The 23,855-nt window shown below is 30.8% G+C and overlaps 1 protein-coding gene across 1 annotated transcript; it reads left to right on the top strand.

Annotated features, from left to right (window-relative positions):
• Positions 1-4,158: 4,158 nt before the first annotated feature.
• On the top strand, positions 4,159-22,893 carry LOC123689282 (neuropeptides capa receptor-like). The gene is made up of 7 exons (XM_045628683.1): positions 4,159-4,306; positions 9,696-9,786; positions 14,305-14,504; positions 16,397-16,538; positions 17,423-17,523; positions 21,557-21,740; positions 22,570-22,893. The coding sequence occupies exons 1-7, from the start codon at positions 4,159-4,161 to the stop codon at positions 22,844-22,846; spliced, it is 1,143 nt and encodes a 380-aa protein (XP_045484639.1). The 3' UTR covers positions 22,847-22,893.
• Positions 22,894-23,855: the final 962 nt, after the last annotated feature.

The following is a 23,855-nucleotide window of genomic DNA, read 5'->3' as shown; positions in this document are numbered from 1 at the left end:
CCTTACGCATTGTTTGAGATGATTCAAGAGACCTAATTTGTAGTTCAACTTTTCATTCATTCACACACTTACTCATTTACTAACATGCACCCACACACTCACTTATGCACTCATGCACACACGTAACAACAGTGGAGAGAAGAAAAATATTTAAAAAAAGATGTAATAAAATTAAAAATACTGTATAATTGATTGTTTTGGCCGTGGCGACGGCGTAGGTGTGAGCCGGTGCGTTTTTTGATGGAAAAGCACTTTTTCCTTTGCCAAATACCGATTTTTCATTAATTGGGCGTCGATATAAATATGTACTAGGCGTGATTAAATGGTTTTGTAAGTACCTCTAAGCCTGTTAAAATCACTTTCAGTGTACATATGTTTTTTTAAAGAAATTAATAATAAAGTTTGTAATGGAAGAGCTGGGAGCCCCGAATATTTTTTAAATTGTTGTCAAATGAAACAACACATTTTTATTTTATTTGTTAAATTTAAATGAATCAGCTACGGACCTCGAAAAATTTTCCTGAACTAATAATTTAACGAGCATTCAACAATGTTTTAATACCATTACAGGTAAATTACTGAAAATGATTTTAACAGGCTCAGAGGTACTTTACAAACCCAATTAATCACGCCGAGTATCAGCTTATAAAGGGAAAATTAAAACGGTCCATTTATGAGGTCTAAAATATCAAAATACATAAAAGGAGGACGTGAAGGACCCAGGGATATATCATATTAAACATAAAAATGCTTGTTATTAATCTTTTTTATAATTGTTTAGGTTTATATTGCGTCTGCTTAATTTTGTGTAATTCACAGACAATATAAAAATACTTTTTATCGTATCAAAAAAGGTTTGAGCTCTCAAATAATAGACAAACTGTATCTAACCTCCTTAATAGGCATAGCTCATATATCTGCATATTTTATCTACAATAAATATAAAGTAATTATATTATTTAGAACACAAAGCTAACTTCTAAAGTATAGTATAGTCTCGTCGAATTAATATCATGTAATACAATAACAATATTACTGCTGTCTAGATAGTTACTTTAATTACTATGCCTTAGGTGAAATAGTGGCTAATTACAAAACACAATAAAAATATTGTATCTGTGATACATTGTAACGTATTAATAAGATTTAGGGTTTCGTAACGCTAAGTATCACTTACATTATTTCTAAAACTAATTGGTCTCTCTCGGAATCTTATTGGTAAATATTAAGAAATATAAAACCACTGTATCGGTAAAACCAAGTGTTCTCTCTCCACTTGCCAATTGCTCAAACAGTCAGACGAACTGACAAAAATTTTAGCTAAAAAATATTTTTTTATAGTTGATTATTCTGTTTTGGTAACAAAAGTCAGGTCAAAAAGGCTCTTTTTATTCACTATAGTAAATAACTCATGACTATGTTTTTCAGATTTTTTTTTCAACTGTTGTCTCTAATGAGCCGCACTAAAAACCTTATCGCTGAAAATGTCGGGTGTAAAATTTGATCTCATTTTTATTGAACAGGGGGCAAACGGGCAGGAGGCTCATCTGATGTTAAGTGATACCACCGCCCATGGACACTCAATGCCAGAGGGCTTGCGAGTGCATTGCCGGCCTTTTAAGAATTGGTACGCTCTTTATTTTTCTTAATAAAGTTAAAACTACGATTCATAATTCCATCCTTTTTTTCTCAAGACTAAACTATTGAATTACAATATGGATGGATAAAGCAATATTTTCTATTTTGAATGATAACAACTTTTCAAACAAGTTTATAGCTGTCGAGAACGTAAAGTAATTTAGTTTTATTAGGTAAGAGTTTTAAAGTGTCTGTTGACGCACTCAAAGAATCTTTTCGCCAAGTCTACTCGAACTATTCTTGATAAACTTGAGTTTCAATTGTCGACTGTTATATTTCTAGTTTAGTGTTTCAGTGTTTAAAGGCGAAACTTAGAATCGCATAACATTCTTTATACTTAGATATGTATTGAATACTAGTAAAGAAACAAAAAAATATAAGTAATTGTTTAGTAAACATTTTTTTACGAAATTAAATTTAATTCATAGACATAAAAAGTTAGCATTAAAATTCAAAATATGCTAGACTGCAACAAATTTTGTGTGCAGTTTAAAAAATATCATGTACTTGAAATTAAATAATAAATTAAAATTAAGTTATGTCAAGAGACATCATGCAACATTACGATTTAGCCTAAGTTAAGACTGATAACTTAATTTAAGTCTAACATGATCTTTCCGTTTCCAAATTTGAAAAAGTCATTTGCCGGGTAGAAATTTGAGTCGAATGAGGCTGCTATCGCCACCGTGTAGGCCAGGCCTTCTTTGCAGACCTCCAGGAGACGCATTTTAGAGACCAGTGTATCGAACTCAAAAGATATTATTTTAAGTGATAAATCGCCAGTTGTCAAAAAAAATGTAGGCTAAGTACTTATGGAACAAAGTTCGTACATTCCCGAAGAGAGTTAAACATACTTATTATACTTGTAGATGTATATATAGCATAATAACGTGTCCCAGACGACAGATCCCCGTTATGTAACGGCGACATACAAAGCTTATAGTCCCTACCCAATTCCCATCTCTCTAAAAAAAGCACTTTCGACTATGTATACCCGAATTGACATCTATCAGGATTTAATGTCAAATAGACATTAAATTCGTCAAAGCGAATAAAAATAACCAAAAAAACACCTAGTCATTTTATAAGATATCGGACATTATATAAAAGACTTTAAGTTACTTATAAAATGTTAGAGAATTTATTTATAATAATGTATTAAGGATCTTTTAACATGTATAAAATGAATAATTGGATAATTGGAATTCAATACATAAATTGCAATTTTGTGTGTTTTTGAATTATGTTAGGTGTGTCCCGTGGGGTACTTGTGTATATGTGCGGTACTTTCAACCACATTAATTACATTACATACGAACTTCGAATTGATATTTTTTAAATATATAACAGGGGGTCGTTTGCCCCCTATTTTTAGTGGATGCGTACACCTAGTTTTAGTTGGTGCTTTGCCGGCCTTTAAGGGAAGAGTACGCTCGAATTTATACACATTATAATAACCTCAAAATAACTTTGATGAATATTTAATCGTTGAAAATCGCAGGATTAAAGCCGAAGAGATAATTAATTACTGTAACAACTCGAAAGAAAAATAAACTGCGTTCTAATTGGAAAGTTCTGTTGAACATTCTGTTTCGTAAACCATATTGAGTAAAGATGACTCATTTAATTTTTAGCCTGCGTTGTGGTTACAAAATTATTCACTTAAATTTGATCGATTGTTTGCATTGAGTAGGGTTCACAAGGCTGGTAATATTTGAAAATTAGTATTTTAAGTCACCGTTTACATTGTTCATTATCTATAATAAACTTAGGGAATGATTTAAAAACAGTATAGGATCCTAAAGAAAACTTCGATAAGGCGAGGTACGGAATGAATAACAATAAAATATCGCGTATGCTGCGGAAACTATTTCAATTTATCAATGATTACAGTTTTTGGAGAAGACAATACTAGGTGAGTCTTGTTGCCTAGGAACGTTTAGGAAAATCGTTAAACGTTTCGCTCAGTCACTTGTCTGATAGAACTTTAGCGACTTGATTGAATATCGATCTTTGATTAACTGTCTAGAGATTAAATTAATTCTCTGATTTAACTTCTTTACTGCGACATATCTATTACATATTTTATAAACAAATATCAAGCTAATCTAAGGTGTAATAAGAAAGGCGTAAGGAGTAATTTAAATGATAGATTGAATCTCTGGATAATTTATATTTTATTATTATTTTATTCAAACATGTAATCTAATTTTATTCTTTATGATTCTAAGATATATACAGAGAGGCACAAATTAAAGTCAGTATCATTTTTATAACCATATCAACTAAAAGCACCTTCATTCACCCAAATTAATCAAATTTTGTGACTTGAAAATGGCTAAAATGTTTTTTAACGTACAAAGTAAAGCCACTTACTTCCCAAGATTCTCATTTGACACTATCGACAAGTTGTCAACCTTGTATCACTTGGTTTGCTCTCTTACGATAAATTCTTATATTCAACTATATGTTCGTGTTTTGGAACGACACGATATTTTTCACAATGTTAAATTGATTGCGATGTCATCGATACGATTGGTTGCAGCTTATAATTATGGTCAAAATTCAAGGCAAGAGATTTACTGGTGTAAGAAAGAATTGGCTGCGGAAAGTTCGGGTGGACCGGAATCACATACGCCGACTAACCGATTCAACTGGCATATGATGGGTGTGCTAGTCGAATAGTCAGTTCAGTCTGAAGAAAAAGAATACACAAAGTCCCGATTATATTAAGAGGTTCCTTATAAAACACCTCAGTAATAAATACTGCCATGTCCAACGATTGTTTAGATATGACAAAATAATTCTTACTATAAATCGCTCCTTGTGAAAAAGTAATCATCGCAAAGGGTTTTCGTAAGTGCAAATACGGAGAATCAAAATATGCAAATCACTGTTTGATCATGAATAATGTGGGTCAGGTTCCGGGATGAGTTAAATTACTTACAATATACGGACCAAATTTAGTAAAGTTCGATACAATTCGATTATATTAAACACCAGGATATAAAAAGGATCAATTTCATTTGTTCTATGATTAAAATCTATCTACTTCCTAATATATTGATTCACATATTATATTTGCAGGGCAAAACGGTATGGACATATATGAAACAATATGATTATAGAATGTATAACTATGGGATAATAGATATTTTAGTGAATTTTTGCAAACACTTCTAACTTAAACCTCATCTAGTTTTCTTATACTAGCGTTGAATGGGGTAACAACTTGGCCGCTCTAGTCCTAATAACTAGGCAAGTAGAAATAGGGACCCACTAAATCAGTTTTATTTTTAAAAGCAACTATTTCTGCGATTTCTGTCTTAATTAACTCAAACATATTATTTTGCATTAGTAGGTATATCTTTCAATATCAAAACCTTTAGTAAATCCAAAGCATACAGACTTAAAGTATATTAAATATGTTATACTTTTGTTTTTTAATTGTATTATAATAAGGCAAATTAGATTTATTTAATCAAGATTGTACTGATTCAATTACTGGAAGGTGAATTTCATTGTTATTATTTCGGCGTTATTATGATAGAAGTGGGACAGAAATATTTACAGTTTGCTGCCAAAACATGTTCTAACTAGAATATTAGATTTTAATGGAATATCTAATTATAGGTATTCGGAGCAAATTATATCAACAACTTAGCAAAAAGGTTTCATAGTCATAGTCATAGTCATAATATCTTTATTCATTTAGGTAAACATGTACACTTATGAACTTCAAGAAAAACTAATTAAATTAATCGTAAATTTACATTTACCACCAGTTCGCAAGTCAAGGGCGTAGAGCGGGTAAGAAGAACTGGCAAGAAACTTTCCGCCACTCTTTTGTGCCGCCACTGTATTGTGTAAGAAGAAACCAATAATGTCGTCCGTTTTGACTCGTTATTTCTGTAATGTGCCTAAGAATGGTCGAGTCGATTTTTATATTAAATTTTTTACTCCAAGCAAATTTATGTGTTTCAATACGTAATTGTTTTAATAAAGGAAGGATTGAAGTTATTGAAAAGTTGGGCAATATAATTTAGTAAACTTAATTTATTTTCTTATTTTAGAATTTTAGCTGACTTTATTTACCACATCATAGGTATAAATAATGATTTAAATTTATTTTAAAATCAATTTAAACCAAATAAAACTTTTTGTCATTAAAAGTATTAAGGTATTTAAAATTGGCCAATATTATATATGGACCCTTCGGGCTTCGGCGTCACAAATCCGACCGTTATTCCAAAAAGAGTTATAATAATAACAACGTCAACGTCAAGGGCGTAGAACGGGCAAGAAGAACTGGCAAGAAACTTTCCACCACTCTTTTTAATCGCTACGTTTTGTGTCATACAAATTGTTTAAACTGGCGCAAATCAATTCCAAAGATTAGGATCATTTAAGTATTTGTCACATTTATAAAAAGCTTTATTTATTAATTTACTTTTAACGAGGGCTTTGAATTTATTTAGTGATAATTCTTTGATTTCGCTTGGGTTTGTTGTAAAAACGAATACAATTTCCATATAAAGAGTGGTTTATCTTCAGGAGCTCCCCAGCCCTTACTTAAGGTTCTGCATAGAAATGACAATATCAATTAGCAACATTCATTGTTGCAGATAGCACTGGCAGTAATATTATCACTGGCTATGCAGGTATTTCTCGGGAAGATGATGATCAGTACGGGAACACACTGCTACGTAAAATCGACATAATCTCGTCCAATTTTACCCCAAGAACTTGCGCGTTTACCGAATTTTTCAAAAAAATAATCTTTGTCACTATTCCTCTCTTTGAAGAGACTCTACTTAAAGCCACTGCTAGGATCGGGCTGACATATAGAACGACATGCAATTTCGCGGTCATTCGGAAGCAAAGGCTAAATTAACCTCGACTGTTGTGCTGAAAAATGTGAAATGGTTCCGGGACACGCTTGCAACCGTATAAAACGCAAAGTTGATGACATGAGTACTCTTCTCTTATCTGGGCGGATGCTTCCCAGTACTACTCCTTCCAATTGACCGTATTCAAGAAGAGTGTTCGAATCCTCGTTTTCAAATCACTTTCCAATTCCTTGGTGTTGCGTAGATATGTGGGTATCTCTGTATCTTCTTCCGCATAAAACGGTAGCAAGTGTTCAGAAGAGTTGTTCGGTTTGCCTACAGCTGAGGTTAATCATCGGACACCGATGCAAGAATATGAAATTTCACTCGTATCACCTCGTTCTACAACTGAGTATATTTAATAAAGTTTTTGCTGCCCACAACCACTTTGTAACAGCTACGCATTACGTGCTAACCGCTATATAGAAAATTTAAATTTTCATTTTAATCTAACCAGAATTATATTAAAATGAAAATTTGTTTAAATGTATATAAAATATAGTATAATGTAAAATGTATCTGAATAAAGGAAAAATTATTATTATATAGCCATAAAAGTATCTCTAAGATAATTTAAATTATGATCCGTCATTAAAAGAGTTACCCAATTAGTTCAAGTTCGGCAACGAACTCATGCTCCCACTGGCGTAGAGAATATCCATTGGCTGTATCTGTTCCGGTGAGACTCTTGCCCACTTGACTCTTATTCAACAAAAAATAATTATTCATGAAAACGTTGCACGTTCTAGAATAATACAAATACATCTTAACATTGGAAATTATCCCTGAATAGTAAACGTGCGTTTAAAAAAAGAAACCTATAGGAGCTCATAAAAATGTCGCAAATAAAATCAAATAGCACCAAATAATGAGTGATTTACTTTATAATGGATAGCCTATAAGTATAGCTTTTGTGGAGCCAACAGACCATTAATTATTGTCTGAAAAATCTTATTGTATTCATAGGTCACATTTCACTTGAAAACTTAATTTCGAGTATTTCTATTGAAAACAAATATGCTGTATGAAATTAAATCGCTTCTATGAATTTGATTTGTTTCTCGAGTCACATTGTCACCGTTCGTTGACAGTTAGTTGTCTATTTAAATAAGCATAATATATAAAAGAGAACATAGTAGATATAATTATTCTCAACCCGTACTGAAGGTGAATAATATTATTAGTTCTTAGTCGTTAATAATTAAGTAAACCCAGACAGTTGAATGTTTATTTATTTAGAGAATTTATGGCCAACAATAATTGTAATATATGTAATAATTTACATATAACCTTAGTACTAACGATTTTTTTTAATTAAAAAAAAAATATATTCACCTCTGGTACAGAACTGAGGAAGTCATTAAGAGCAAGATCATAAAAGGATTTGGTATCTGCTGGTGGAGAGCAGTTCGTGAGCTTCACTTAGATAGCATCTCAATTCAATTTCAAAAATTCTTTATTCAATGTTCAATAAAAATTAAAAGTGCTACATGTCTAGTGTACATTAATTCATGGAATGTAACAAACTTATAACTAACACGTTTTATTAAAAGCCGTATTGCTTTTTTAAAAAAACTTATGAGAGGGAACAGATAAAAACTAAAGTTATAATATTTCGAGATTTAGCATTAATAATGAGGTAAACTGGAAACTATGCAATCTTTAGTTGAGATTTGCGATTTTTGACATATCTGATTATACATACATATTAGATAGCATCTATTTATCTAATTGCCTTCGGGATCTGAAATACTTTAAAGACACATTCAGCCTAAGTGTTTCCGGAATTCGGACCATGAAGTCTACTCCTAAAGTTTAGTGGAAAGTAGATTCATACATACATACATTCATATCCTCAGGTGTATTATGCTAAGATCGCTTTAAACTGACGCCGACAGCTGAGCGCTGATAATTTTTAATAGCTTCGCGCTAACAGTATCACGCACTTGTGAGAAATTATATCACTTATTATTGCACTTATACTTGCATGTCTCGTCTCACTTCCCTCAGACAAGCCGGCAGAGTTTTTAACCTATTTCACTAAGATCTCAAATCGTAGAGTTTCCATTCGTTTTATTATAAATTCCAGTCAAATATAATCCGTCTTATCAAATGCCACAAGGCAAACCTAATTTGTCGAAGGACTGCTCGTCCTTTGACAACGTGCTCTTGAAAATGCAATATCGGCGAATTTGTTTATGCTAATATCGAACTATGCATTTTTATATGATACTATACTATAATATTTGTAAATCACCATTCACTACTATACAATATTTAGTTATAATCGCAAAACTTTTGAATAATCATTTCACCGCTAATAAATAAATAAAAGTTTTGACTTTTAGAGAACAGCATTAAAAAATACAATTTTAAATATGAGTAATTTACGTTTAAATCATATTTTAATAGATGGATTCATTAATTAAATGATATTTTTTAAGGTTTTCTTTATAATACAATCATAACAAGCAAATATACAGTATTTACAATTCCCAACATTATTATTAGTAGTTTATTTGATTTGCCATTATTCCTAGATCTAAAAATATAACATTTTCAATGTTCATATTATATCAATTCGATAATAATACTAATTGCATATTATATTTAAATTTATAATCCAAGTATAACAGATAAAAACTAATTTAGGTTTCCTTTAATAAAGCTACGAGCGCAAATGCCGTATATCTCTTCTTGAATTAACCAACGACTACTGTCCAGTCTGGCTTCGAGAACGTTCCGATATTCCCTTTCTCTCGCGTATCATTCCATCCTTGTCCTACACCTAGAAAATTCGATATTAACTATTATTTCATCAAAGAGGTCCTGAAAACGCCTGAAAACGGGTTTCCTGAAAATTTTACCACTTAACTACACATGTTTTGTAACATTATGCAAAATACAATTTTGTAATATGTGGTAGAGTCTCTCCTGACACGGCCTTAAATCACATTTTAGCTTACAAAAACTTTTAAACTTTTTCTAACACGAAAACTACATTAATTCAGTTTTATGTGATAAATATAATTAAATGAAATCCATTTTAGTGTTTACTGTTTAACTAGGGATGTACAGTAAAATAAATACACAGTTCTTTATTTGTAAACTATGAAAACAAACATAATTCAGAACCAAAACAATGTCTGTAAATGCTCTTTGTTCCAGGTCTACCAAACGATCTTACAGTCTACTGGCATCAGTATCCGTATAGCCTGGGAATTGTGTTCTGCAAGTTACGAGCATTGATTTCAGAAGCGTAAGTGAACCTTTGTTTATCATATTAAGCTAGGCTTCTTTAACTTAGGGACAGGGTAATTGGATCCCGGGCAAAGATTGGTATGGGTAATATGGGTAAGGTTGGTATGAATAGATTTAACTAGTGTTTAAGGGACTAAAACGCTAAACAAAGGATTTTATAGGCGATTCCATTGTATCACATAGTATAAGGATTGCTAGTTTTCCCCTAAATTAAAGTAATTGATATACGACTAACTAGGTGTGGTCATTGTTGATTTTGCTTATGATGATAACTGTTGACATTTTTGTAACACTTTTGGCGCGAAATAATCAAAATTCGTCCATAATCCAAAGGGTTTTTTTTTCAATTACGGTGATTTTTATATTATACTTAATCACATCTTTGCCTTGCCATCTAAGGTAGGATCGGGTCAACTAAGGTAAACAAAAGAAGAAGTTAAGGATAAAAGATGATTGCCTTATTCTTTCGGAAAGGTCATTACGCGACAATACTTTGAAAAACGCATTAACATTACGCCGTTTTTTATTCTAAACATTTTCAGTATTACCTAGGTATCATTTCACACATAGACAGTAAATTTTCCAACCAGAACACAAGTAAGGAATTTTTTGTAATAGAAACTGTTGTTAGAGTAATAAAAAGCATTTTCATATCTTTTTAAATTTAATATCTTTCCTGTGTTTGTTACTTTTTAGGAAATCATAACTTCACCGGCAGTTCAGTAATACTCAGAAACAAAACTTAGCATTTTGTCTAGTCTCATGTACGTTAAAAATGTTTTGAATTCTGACATACAGTAGTTAGCGTCACATTTCCAAATGTAATTTTGTAAGACGCCATTATTTTTAGAAGTCACAGTCAAAGACAAATTATTTGATACGAGCCAATGTACTTTGATGATGCCCTTAGATCTTTGTACACCTGACAAGATTTTGTCTTTTGTTGTGCGATCTTTAAATTTGATTACCAAAGGCTTAGAGAGAAGAGCTCTTAAAGAACAGAACTCGATCTGCAAATTCTATTTCTTTAGAAGTTAATTTCACTCCGGCTTAGCTATTTCTTTAATGAGTTTTTGAGGATTTTCGTAAATATCTCAGATAAACCGATTACTTAGGTTTTTGAAAGTGAAGCTCACTGCTATTATATTTTAAATATTGACCTCTGTTAAGTGAAAATCTCTTTCAGCAAAATCTGCTTATGAGTTTTCATACTAATTCTGCCTGCTATAACACAGTTATCTTTATCTATGACGTTACGGCTTGTAGGTGTTTTAATTGAGTCGAAATGAATTTGGATTCCTGAAACGATCGTCCAATGTTTGAAGATAAACTTAGGTGAAGTTATCTAGCTAGATATTAATCTCAACAGATCCAGGGTCGGGCGTGATCTAAGCGGTGGTTGGGTCTTGAGTTGCCTATTGTGTATTATATTACCCACATTTTGTGCATATAATACACATTCACTCGTACGAGTGTAAAGGTACAATACACAACTTATGCATAGTTTGGTTGCTGATGTGGTTGTAACAGTTGTTTTTTTATACTTTGGGAACTCAAATACACTTTGTAAGGAATATTAAATCATGTATCTTTTACATCTGTTCTTTTTCTATTTCTTTTACTGTTTACATATCTTTTAATTAATTTGCTTTGTTTCATGAGTTTTGTATTAGTAACCTTATGTCTTATGTAATCTTTTTCTTACATTGTTTGCTTGGAAGATATAGCTCGAAAGCGATGAGGTCGCCAGTTACAGTATAATTAATATAATTAAATAATACGTATATAAGTAGGATTTCTATACACTAACAATATAATATTAATAAGAAAAAGTAATGCAACTATTATGTTTATCTCTATTAGCAAATTTAATGATTTGAATGAATTATTCGTTTCTTAGATATACCAATAAACAAATTCCTTTTTATATAAAACGATACCTGTTTATATAAAATAATACAAAATGAATCTATCATTTTCACATAAAATTAGGAGCTTATCGATTATTAGATTATCCGCTAATTAATCAAGACTTAAAAGGACGCCAACATCAAAATTACATAAGCCAATCAGTGCCGTGGCTAACACATAATTCTGTATGACCTGTATGCATTAAAACCCCCAGTAAATTTATTAACGATAATATAACGTAACGAACAATGTAATCAATGCAGACTAATTTGACGTCAGACCATTTCAGTACAAAAATACTACTAGATTAGTTTTGAAATATCGGACGAAAAGTAGAGAAAGAGTGAGCCATAGTCTATAATATAAGTAACTGATATAAAACAATACTTGGAGTGGAAATACTTAAGGAATTTCTCAGAATAGGCATAACAATGCCAGGTGGGTAGGTGAATCCACAAGCCTACCCTCACTTTCTTGCTATACGATGGCTACCTATGAATTTCAAGGAGCGGTTTGCGCACCCACAATAGCTTCGGCCTACATTAGACAGTCCTACTAGTAAATTAAGATGCGTGACGGAGAGGTCCAACGAAACTTTGCCAATCACCATCAGTTACCTGAGAAAAGCATGAAGATTTGTGTAATGTGAATTCTTACAAGTCCATCTATGACCGATACTTCATTGATATTTTAAATTTCATTTATCTATTACACTTTAGTCTTCATACACAAAAATATAACACCAAAGTAACTAGTGTGAATACATCCTAACGAATCGCAGCATGCGTGTGAAATTTATCTCACAGAGCGAATAAAATTGCGACGTTTGAATGTGTAATATTCTGCGCAAACAATGTCTATTTAAACTTAACTTTAATCTTACCCTTCGCAAAGTCATTTTCATTTATTCATAACTGACAAACGTAAATCTCTTATTAAGATATTCTCTAATTAAAATCTCTGAATGTTGAGTTAATAAAATATAAGTAAAAAGTACTTTATACATCCTTCGGATAACATAGAAGGCTATAGATTAAGAACAATGCTGATATAAGAACTTTTTCGTCTTGGTTATCTTGAAGGAAATTCTTTGATCTTGTTGTAAATTGTGACAGTTAACACATTTATATAAATGTGTTAATTGTCTAAATTTATAATATATCCGAAACACTTATTGCTTTATTTAATAAATATTAGTTTTATAACTGAAGGCAAAAAGTACTTTTAACACACTATATAGGTAGCTAAATTAAGTTAAAAAGAGACGTATATACAATCAATATAATATATTAGTAAAATAAATTTTGTTACAGTTTTGGTAAAAATAATTAATCACTGGTGTATAAATTTATTAATAATTATAATATTAATATACATAATATATTATAGATAACTTATGTTTATTTAAGATTCAAGCTTCAGGTGAACATATACGGATATCTTATAAAAAAACTTTGATATTAGCACGGTTTAGGTTATATGAAACTAATTTTATTGTTAGAACCTGCGTATACTAGTAGTATTACAAGGGTAAGTAGTGACGTTTTCTTAGTAAGCCTACATCGCGAAAGAATAAAATAGTCTTCAATTCATTTTAAAAAACACCACAGAGATTAAGCTACTGATTAAATCTATAGAAAACATATAAAACCTTAAGTAAAAGTCAATGAGCTCAAACGAGTCTGAGTAGACTGTTTAATAAATTAAACATGAAATCACATACAAAAGAATTTTGATTTACGCCTGAATATGGCAGAAGAGTTCCATCGTCCATTTCATTGATCATTCTTCTAACAGGCAAAAATGTAAATGTAGTAGTAATTTATTTATTTATTTATTTATTAAGTTTACAACATCATACATATTATTAAATCTACTGATAATTTTATAAAATCTTACATAAAATAAAATTACAAAGAATGTTGGAACTTAAAATAGAGAAAAATAAAAATCATCACCCAAACAGCGAATTACGTACGTAGCTAGTTAGCGTACTACCTAGGTTTGAGAAAGGCACCCAACAATGCTTTTTCTAAAACCGATCAGCCCACTACCGAATATATCCAGCTCCGGATAAGCTGTGTTCAATCCGTTATAGTTGCGAAGAATTCGAAAGATAACGGATTGAATAATAAATAATATTGATAGTAATGTAGCTCCATGGCCGTTTTTCGAAGTGAAACTTCTTTAGGGGAATTTTTTTTACGGATTAAACGTCACGAAGATGTGCAGCGTTTTTGTTGAATAAAAGGGGGAGAGCGATTGATACCGATTGAAAGAGAGTGAGAATGGGAGATCGAGGAAAATTACACACAGTACCTATACCCATAACCAATAGGTAATGCAGTCGTTTAGTATTTACATATTAGAACTTTAAATGGCAATTCGGTCGCATAACGTCTTGTGCATTAAACACAGTTTTTTGTATTTATTTATATTATGTTAAATCAAAATCAAATCAAGTAACCAGTGTGAATATAGACATAAAAATACATGGAGTGATCATATAATGCTACATAATCATCTATTGGAGCTTTTACCTTAATAATAATTCAAAAAGAAGTTTCACTTCTGTACTTTGTACGCACGCACTTTTTTTTTTCAGAGCAACATACGTCTCTGTACTGACTATATCTGCGTTCACCCTGGAGCGGTATTTGGCAATATGTCATCCCCTACATTTGTATGCTATGGCTGGGTTGACGAGAGCATCGCGGATTATTCTGGCCCTTTGGGTCGTGGCCTTTGTCTGTGCTTCACCCTTCGCTGTGTATTCAGACATCAGTTACAGGGATTATCCACCTAGTAAGTAGAGTATGTAATATTAAAACGTAATATAATATTAGAAATTTTTTGAAGTTAATAAATAGATTAACTTCAAGAATTTATAATCAACTAGATAATTGCTAACTTTATAGTAAGTTTTGGCCACGTTGTTTAGCCGCTATTGCTACTTAGTAAAACCGATACCGAGGCTTGTTGGCAGCACAATTATATCCCGTTATAATAAAATAATCATCCATTACAGCCAATTTTTCAGGCCTTCAGTGCCTGACACATATGGCAAGGTTCAGTCTCTATGAAATAAAAGTAGTATGCAGTATCCTCAAGATACCCTCACTATATCATCATATGCTTAATGCTCTATAGGAAATATATCGGTGTTAGCTGTTCTACGCACGACGTCAGGCCAACACTGCTTTATCATTTTCATACAGTATCTAAACGTCTGATTATTATAGATACGAATCAATAAAAACCATAATATCTCAACTGTATTATTAGATTTTGCGTCTTAAATTATTTTAAGTTTTCAGGATAAATCAATGAGTTTTCTCATTGGCCTATAACAACTATCAATTTCGTATATCTCAAATAATGATTGGCCAATTTTTAATCATGTTTTATTTATAATTTAAAACCAGTTAAGTTTATAAACCAAACAAAAAGATTATCTTCTACTTAATCTTTTAATTTGCTAAATGGTACCACACATCATTCGCAACGAGCATTTTATTAAAAATATTACTTTTATATAGGAAAATTTCTTTAAGGTAAATTCATGAACCAAGTCACGTATCTGATCTCTTATCCGGCTTCATTACAAACGATTTGCCAAATATGCTGTGTAATATCGATCAGACTTAAATAGCGAGGTGTCTATTAAATTATCTGTATTCTGGAATATGGACCCCGTTTGGATAAAGGCCTCTGATCTAGTTTTATTATTTCATTATTAAATATTATTATTATTACTATGTACTTATTCACAGGTACCTGGTAGTGTCATGTATATGAGATTATTTAGATCTTAACTTCTGAGGCACGTTTGAAACATTTACGACTGATACATATTTGCTTATAATTTACTTCAAAATGCCTTTGAGGAATACCAAGAGAGATACATACAAACATTCTGCATACATACATATGCATACGACAAAAATGTAAAGCGTGAGCTATTTAAGTATAATTCTTATATAGGAATACTAGCGGATCCGACAGACGTTGTCCTGTCTACACGTCTTTAATTTCAAAATTTCAATTTTTAATAAGCCATTTTGATGAAAATTATTATTCAAATGTTATGACAATATCTAACGGTCCAGCACATGGTCACACACGATATAACACAATGATAACAAAACTTTTTTTAAATTTCGGACAGACTAAAATTAAAATTCGAATATTATTTAAAATTTGACACTGCGATGGTAGCGCCGTCTGTCGGATCCAATGTAAAACATTCCAAAATCAACAACAACTAATAAATTGAAAATTAATTAAAAAAACATTGTCCAGCGGACAAAATTGTGAATCTAAACCATTCCCAGATCCCCCTGAACACACACAAAAAAATTCGTCTAAATCGGTCCAGTCGTTTAGGAGGAGTTCAGTCACATACACACGCACACAAGAAATATATATATTAAGATTGACAACAAAATTCTAAAATTAAGTGAGAATAAAATTATGTAAAACTTAGTCATATTCTTTATTTACTCATTAATTATGTTTCATTATAAAATAACAGAATAATATTTAAGATTATTAATAAGGTAAATTCTCTTATCGGTTATAAAGCAGAAGGCTTTTGGTTTACACTCGTTCATTTACGAAAATTCAAAAAGCATTTTTGTAAATACAAATTAAATTGCTTGTTTGAACCAAAGTAATCCTTATATTTTATTTAACAGATTCCGGCAACGCTTCATTGGATTCAGCCTTCTGTGCTCTAATGGCGTCTTCCCCACTGTTGGAATTGAGCAGTATATTTTTCTTTTTCCTGCCGGCCATCTTTATTCTCTGCTTATACGTGACTATGGGTTGTCATTTCAGGTACTTATAGAACATATTTCCGTATCAGGGAGTAATATTCAGACTTGTGACTACCGTAGATGAAGTACAAAAGGTTTTTGGCTTGTTGCTACGAGAATAATAATTTAACCCTCTGACATTGAGTGTCCATGGCGGTATCACTTAACATCAGGTGAGCATCCTGCGCGTTTGCCTCCTGATCTTTAAAAAAAAGATAAACATATTAAATGAGATATAGATTAAAAAAAAAGGAAATAGAACAAAATAAAAGCACATCTGTTCAGATAAGAGTTAGGAGTTTACTGAGGGGAACGTAAGGTTGTTGATGCTTGGGAAGAAATGATGACTAGGATATGTCAGCAATATGCATTGAGGGGTTGAAACTGTACATTAATTTAGCGCTACGCCGGGACTCAAGAATATACTCAGGAATATTTTATAAGTATTTATTGATCATGCAACTCAAGGTACGAGTATATAATACTTATATCTAGCAAAATAAAAATTAACGTGAATTTAAATTCACAACTCTGAGTGTGATTGATGTATATTTATGAATATAGATATGAATTTGAAATAAATTTGCATTTTTGTGTATATTCTCGTAAAGTTGTATTAAATAAGTGACTCTTGAAACATTATTTTTTGTTCAAGTAGAATGTTTAACATTGTCTATAATTTATGATTAAGATTCAGGATTTCGAAAAATTATTTCTATTTTGTTAATATTTGCAGAATGTTTGTATTTAGCTTAGTTAGTTTTATATTTTTCGTTATACAAATTAAATTATTGTTAAAAACAAATGAAGAAAAAAAAATAGAATATTATGATACAAATTTGTTCGCAAAATTTGGAATGTTGACATAAAATATTTTCCGGTCAGTAACCAAAATATTACTTCTAGATCAACACGCATCAATAAGAAAACGAAAGGAATTCTTCAAGGCCAAATTCACGGAGAGACTCGACAAGCGAAGTCAAGAAAAGCTATTATCAGAATGTTAGGTAAGTTTAACGCAATTCCCTCTTCAAGCTATTATTCTTACCATCTAAGATAATATTATATGCATGGCTACATAAAGAATAATTTATCACTTTAAATGGGTCGAGGTCGCTGCGTAAGTCTGAGACTTTTTAATTGGACGTATAACGTCCTATTGAAAAAGCTTGCTATCAGCTACACTTCTTACTAAAACAACAAGAAACAATATTAAATTTAAATTAAAAAAGTTGTTACATAAATCACACAATTATTAATTGTGTGCTTTGCTCGTCAAGAACACATGGAGCGTCAATATTTCAATACCTAATGGTTTAATGATAAAAATATTATACTGTATATGTCACTGTTCTTAGTATGTACATAAGTTAGTCATTTAAATATGTTGAACGTTCTGGTGGACTGAAAAACTGTGTCCAATTTGTGTTTCCATCACACCAGCTTCTTTATAAAAGATTATGTATACAATAAAGAAATAAATTCGATTTTTGTCTGTAAATTCCTTTACATATTTATTTACAGCATAACAGCAATTGTAAATAATAAAAACTGTTAATATTTAAATACGGTAAAAAAAATATACAGTTATCATAAAACTTTTTCCTATAGATTAAATATTCTGTATGTATTAAGTTTAAATGCTCCTGAATGCTACAGTAAAATATCGCTTTCTGGCTATGAACCGAGAAAACTATTAAGTTGCGTGTGCAACTGGGGACTGGGAGCTGGCTGACTTAATTATCTAAAATCCAAATTTAATTAAAGCTAAATTCCTACGAAGTTTTATAGTTCAATTTCATACCTCTTTTGCCAGCTCTCACTGAGTTAATTATTTTCAGTCGTCTTTTATATTTTTTAATACAAAAACTAAAGTGTTAAAAATAGTCGCAAGCAATGCCTTCGATAAACGATTTTCTCTACAGGATTATGTGAGCACTAGATAAAGGATATATCTAGCGGCATGTACTGGCTTCGCTATACATATGATTTTTTAATATTTAAATAAACATCATTTTTATAAATTAACCACACCGTCTTATGCAATTTTGTGTCTAAAATTGAATGAAAATATTACGTAGTTATACATATAAACCGTTTATTAGTAATCATACACCTACATAGTAAAAATAAAATTTAATAAAAAGACATTTAAAATGTTTGGCACTGTACCTTTTATGCTGGCAGCATTTCCTCCTGTATTGCGATACTAATTCCTTGAGCGACCAAAGCACGTATAATATATTGTATTGTATATATGTATGGGATATCTTATATTGATTAAAGATTTGTCTAGTAAAGCCTATTCAATTCCTGTAATACAACTATTGTAAATAAACATTTAATTTTTTAAATACTTTTTCTATATGTATGTTATTGACATAATAAAATAAATCAAGACATCACCTTGTAGTTCAACAAGAATATTTAAGTTTGGACATGTTAAAAGCAATTTCAGAAAGGGTTTCTTTTAATCTCCAGGCTTGACGAAGCCTTTTCGTTTCTGTCTGTAATTTTCTATACCTTTAAAGAACTCTTTACCACGCATGTAAAATATCTAAGATGCTTGTTAACTTTATACAAATAAAGTATATTGCTAAATATTTTGCTTTTTTTAATTTTACAGTAAAGCGCGTGTTGACTTTATTACCGCAAATAGTTTACTTAAATATACGTTTTTGTTAATTATTTGTGACTGCAGTTTTTCAAGCTTTAAACAGTGGGACTGTGAATGCTAATGCTAATACTTTCTTTGGGTAAGTTAAGTGTCTGCAAGTATTTACAGTGTATATGTGAAGATTAGATAACATTTATACACGCTCATATGCAAAAGTCTATATGATTCATAGGTTCTATCAAGGTAATTATTGGGTTGGGATATATAGCTTATAAGTAATCTGTATAATATCACAAAATGGTTTCCACACATTCATGTTATTTATAATATATTAAGCTTCAATAACTCAATGTCAAATGGTTTATGTCTAAATATTCTTGTGGAAATAACCGCCTTTGATCCGTCGTTGTGAAGGAATTCTGAACCATACATATGTTATAAAGCTTGATTTCGACCTATATAATGGTATATTCATTAAAGAACATAAGTAGAAAAATCCTCAATATTTTTACAACAAGCTGGGTTTTTGTTTAGTAAAATAACACACTATACAATATCTATATATGATATTGCTTGTTCCTTTGACGAAATAGTGAGCTAGGAGTATAAACCTTTTTAATATGAGTTTTTATTTTCGTGTGCCATATAAAAATACCAACGCTTACTCAAGAGTTGTAACTTTTTGGCGCATCAAGCTTTATATCATCAGATACTGACTATAATGCTTGCTGTTTATCGCTGAGCTGGAATTATGAATGGATATTATGAAATTTTTGTTCACATTATACGACTTTTTTTAATCGCAATAAATAATTAATTTTACAAAATAATTTCAAATAATTTTAAAACACAATCAATGATCCAAGTTTAAAATGTCTTATAAGTTATTCGTAGTAATTATTACATATTGATATTAGCCTTGAAACTTTAGCACCATAGCTAAAAGTTTCGTTTATGAAATATGGTAATAAAAGAGGCATAAAGACTAACTTTAACGATAACTTATATCAAGGATTTGTTTAATTATTCATATGAATCTCTCTCGCTCTACATTAATTGTAATATATACATAATACGATTAATGTATAGTGCGAATTTTCTTTGACGTGACAACGTCTTATAATTCGATAGAGCCGACTGCAGGCACTAAAAAACATGACTCATGCAGCGTTACCACGCGGGGCGTCGTTACCTCTGATGCTTTCCATTTAAAGCTTGAAGTGCAAGGGTTTTTGTGCGTACAAATGTAACTTGATCAATTCAATTGTGATTTCCATTTACCTCCTTCTGTATATCCATACAAAATATCTATCAAACAAATAAAATTAAAATTTTCTTTTGAAAAATGCAACCATTCTATCAGGATTTTCTTATGACATTTTAACGTTCAACTATCGTCAGTAAACCGACTTAACAGACAACCGACTTTTTAATGTAACAAGGGGCAGGAGAAACGCCTTATATTAAGTGATACATATATTTCATTCATCATTATATATCTAGTAACTTTGAATTGACTTACGGTGCAAGCTCCGTCTGTGCATAAATCACTTTTCTAATTAACATAGCGTATTAGAATATGTCAGACCAGTTTTGTCTAGTATTTAGAAGTTGAATCTTTCCAGACAACTCAGATAAAATAAAACTACAACCAGCTAAGTTGATATGTGGAATTGAGAAATTAAATAACAATTAAAATTCTTACCCGCTCTACGCCCTTGACTTGCGAACTGCTTGTAAATGTAAATTTAATTAGTTTTTTTTGACGTTCATAAGTGTACATGTTTACCTATATATGAATATTTGGAGTTTGAATTAAAAACAAAATATTATATTAGTGCTCCTGTTACTTTCATGTGAGCAAACGAAAAATTTATTTATAATATTATATTTTCTTTTACCTATGTTAGATAATTGTCATACAATTAATGAGTTATAGTGAATGCGTTATAATTCATAATATACTAGCCGTCGGTTATATTTTTGAATGGGAAAATTATGCCCACGGAAAAACATAATTTATACAAGATTAAAATGTATAAAGTTGTAATGAATAACATTTTTATTTAGCATCGTGTTCAATATTTACTTCCATGACATATTAAAGAAAATTCAGAGATGTTTTTCCTATCCCAAACATGAAATAAAAATCACCTGCTCACCGACCAATGTAACGTATTGAATAAATATGAAACGATTTTTATATATTTTCTGTCTTATGACTTATAGGATAAATTAACTGAAAATATTGTTCTAAATCGTTTTTTACATAATAATTTTAATGTGTTTTGCTTTGAATCTGTAGTTCAATGTAATAAGTATAGTTTAGCTATGATCTACATGAAACGTTAAACAGCTATTTTTATTCAGAAGCTGACCGCCACTTCCTTATATTAAGAAATTTCATAGTCTATTTTTTTCAGTGGCAGTGGTTATAGCATTCTTCGTTTGCTGGTGTCCATTTCACATACAACGCCTCTTCTATATATACGGTAATAACTTAGCTCAGTTCCACGTAATCAATGAACACCTCTTCAACGTCGCAGGCGCATTGTATTACGTATCCGCCACTGTCAATCCGATACTCTATAATGTTATGAGCGCAAGGTGAGTGTGCTTTTTCTAATAATGTATGAAACTTTTATGGGCCTATTCTTTATATATTTTTGTTTTCAAGTCTGCACAAATATAACAAGTATATTATCTAACTAAATAAGGGAAACACTAGCAATATAATAAGAATATTATGTTTTATCGTAGAACAGACTATTATTATTATGGGATCATAAATATCATAAGGATAAATAAATAAACAAAGTTATTAGATAGAGGTTTACCATTTAGCGCAAAGACCCACTTTTTGCTCAATGGCAAATCTCGATTTGTATGAAATCTATGTTTGTGTCGTTATAGAATAAATTTTGGCGTTCGTAATTCAACTGAAAAGGCATAAGTCACTTGATTAATTATTATATATTTTTACTTATTTAATTAACTGCTGTACACGTACTTCTAAATTTATTCAATTTGAAATCTGGTTGTCGTCACAATTAACTTTGTAAAGAAAGGGCTTGACATTTATTGCTTTGGGTGGCTTCAAGGATAAGAAAAGAAAATTCACTAGAATTTTATTAACTGACGATATTCGAGATAAACTCTATACGCACATGACTATTTGTCTCAGCAACTTTATCATGTAACCTAATTTATGATTTGTATTGTAATTTATTAATTATGATATTAAAACTAGGTTACTATAACTTTAATTAAAATTATAAAAAATAATCATAAAACACTAACATAAATTCAGTTCCTGTGGTAGAGTACCCTTATAGCTGGCAACATTCACTGTTATACCGTTTTAAAACAGCAAACCAATTTAAATCTTTGTTTAGATGTGGGCCCATAATTCATATGGGTTCATAATTTGTTACAGATACCGTCTGGCATTCAAAGAGACACTTTTTTGCCGCAAGGTATCCCGAAGAGGTTCGGGTTTCAATCAATCTAGAAGAGAGACAACAATGTCTAGTCTTACAAAGGTAAAAGCAAGCTTTTGTCGAGACACTCGTCATGGTAAGATTGATTTCGAGAAGAACGACCATGGACCATTCTGTATTGAGACAAAAGTCGACGAAGAAGTGATATTTTGTTATCCCAATGATAATAAACCGATGCCAAATGGCGATCTTGACCCTATAGATCATAATTAAATCTTATTTTTTCACGAAGGAATCATAAAGATTTCTCTGTTGTGTAAAGGCAAAAAAATTGTACATAATCTCATAGAATACCTTTGAGATGTTTACTTTTTGCAAAATTAAATTACAATTATATTGAAATGTAAATACCACATTAAAATATATATTTTGAACGTAGTTCATATCAATTTGATGTAATAAGTAAGTAATAACTGGGTTTTATCATTAATACTTAAATGTGAATGTTTTAATAATATTATTGATGTTTAATAGTAATAAAATATCTAATGTGTAGAGATTGTTGGGTATACGGTTATGTCATGGATTTCATGGTCAGATCAATTCGATTGAATTTTATACATAAAAACCGAATAAGTATATTTGCCCTCTTTTAATTAAAGTACTCTATCGTCTTATTCTGTGAAATAGTGTTTAAGCTGTGTTGATACATATGAGTACTATATTTAAAACGGTGCTGTTATATTGATTTTTGAATGAAGCCCACCCCCTAGGCTGTAAGTTGTGTTAGTCTAGTTAGGAAGTAAATTTTAAAAACGAATATAAAACTATGTAAGGGATAGCACAGTCGATGAATGCCGGATATGATTCAGCCAGGTCGTCCCATTTCCTAATAGATTTTCTAACTTCGCCTTTCCACCATCCTCCATTTGCTATAGATAATACAAGGTTGTCTATGGGCTATTCGAACTGTCGCGAGATCCTAGCTCATTTTTATATTAATTATATACGCTATTTAAAGATAATTTTATACGTTTTAATAACTAATAAAGTGTTATATATTAAGGTTTTTTACGAATCTAATAGATGTTCGTATACGTAAGATGTAAGTTCTTAGTATAATTGACTTAATCGCTCGTTATATTCAAACAAAATATGTAAATTGTATTTTAGTCTGTCATCAAAATTTAATATTAAATTCACATTTATATTGAAGAGAAACATTTTATATTAAACTTTAATAATAATAAATTATTTGTCGTAATTTGAGTTTTATTTTTGA

Source organism: Pieris rapae, chromosome 6, assembly GCF_905147795.1.
Source record: "Pieris rapae chromosome 6, ilPieRapa1.1, whole genome shotgun sequence".
In the NCBI taxonomy this organism is placed as follows: domain Eukaryota; kingdom Metazoa; phylum Arthropoda; class Insecta; order Lepidoptera; family Pieridae; genus Pieris; species Pieris rapae.
Note: the sequence above shows the minus strand (reverse complement) of the source record. Positions and strands in the feature narration are given on the sequence as shown.

Bases quoted from the DNA above. Each gene is read 5' to 3' on its own strand.
- LOC123689282 (XM_045628683.1), top strand. From the start codon at position 4,159: ATGTCATCGATACGATTGGTTGCAGCTTATAATTATGGTCAAAATTCA. The intron at 14,505-16,396 runs GTAAGTAGAGTA...TTTATTTAACAG, and splicing joins TTACAGGGATTATCCACCTA to ATTCCGGCAACGCTTCATTG. The intron at 17,524-21,556 runs GTAAGTTTAACG...TATTTTTTTCAG, and splicing joins AGCTATTATCAGAATGTTAG to TGGCAGTGGTTATAGCATTC.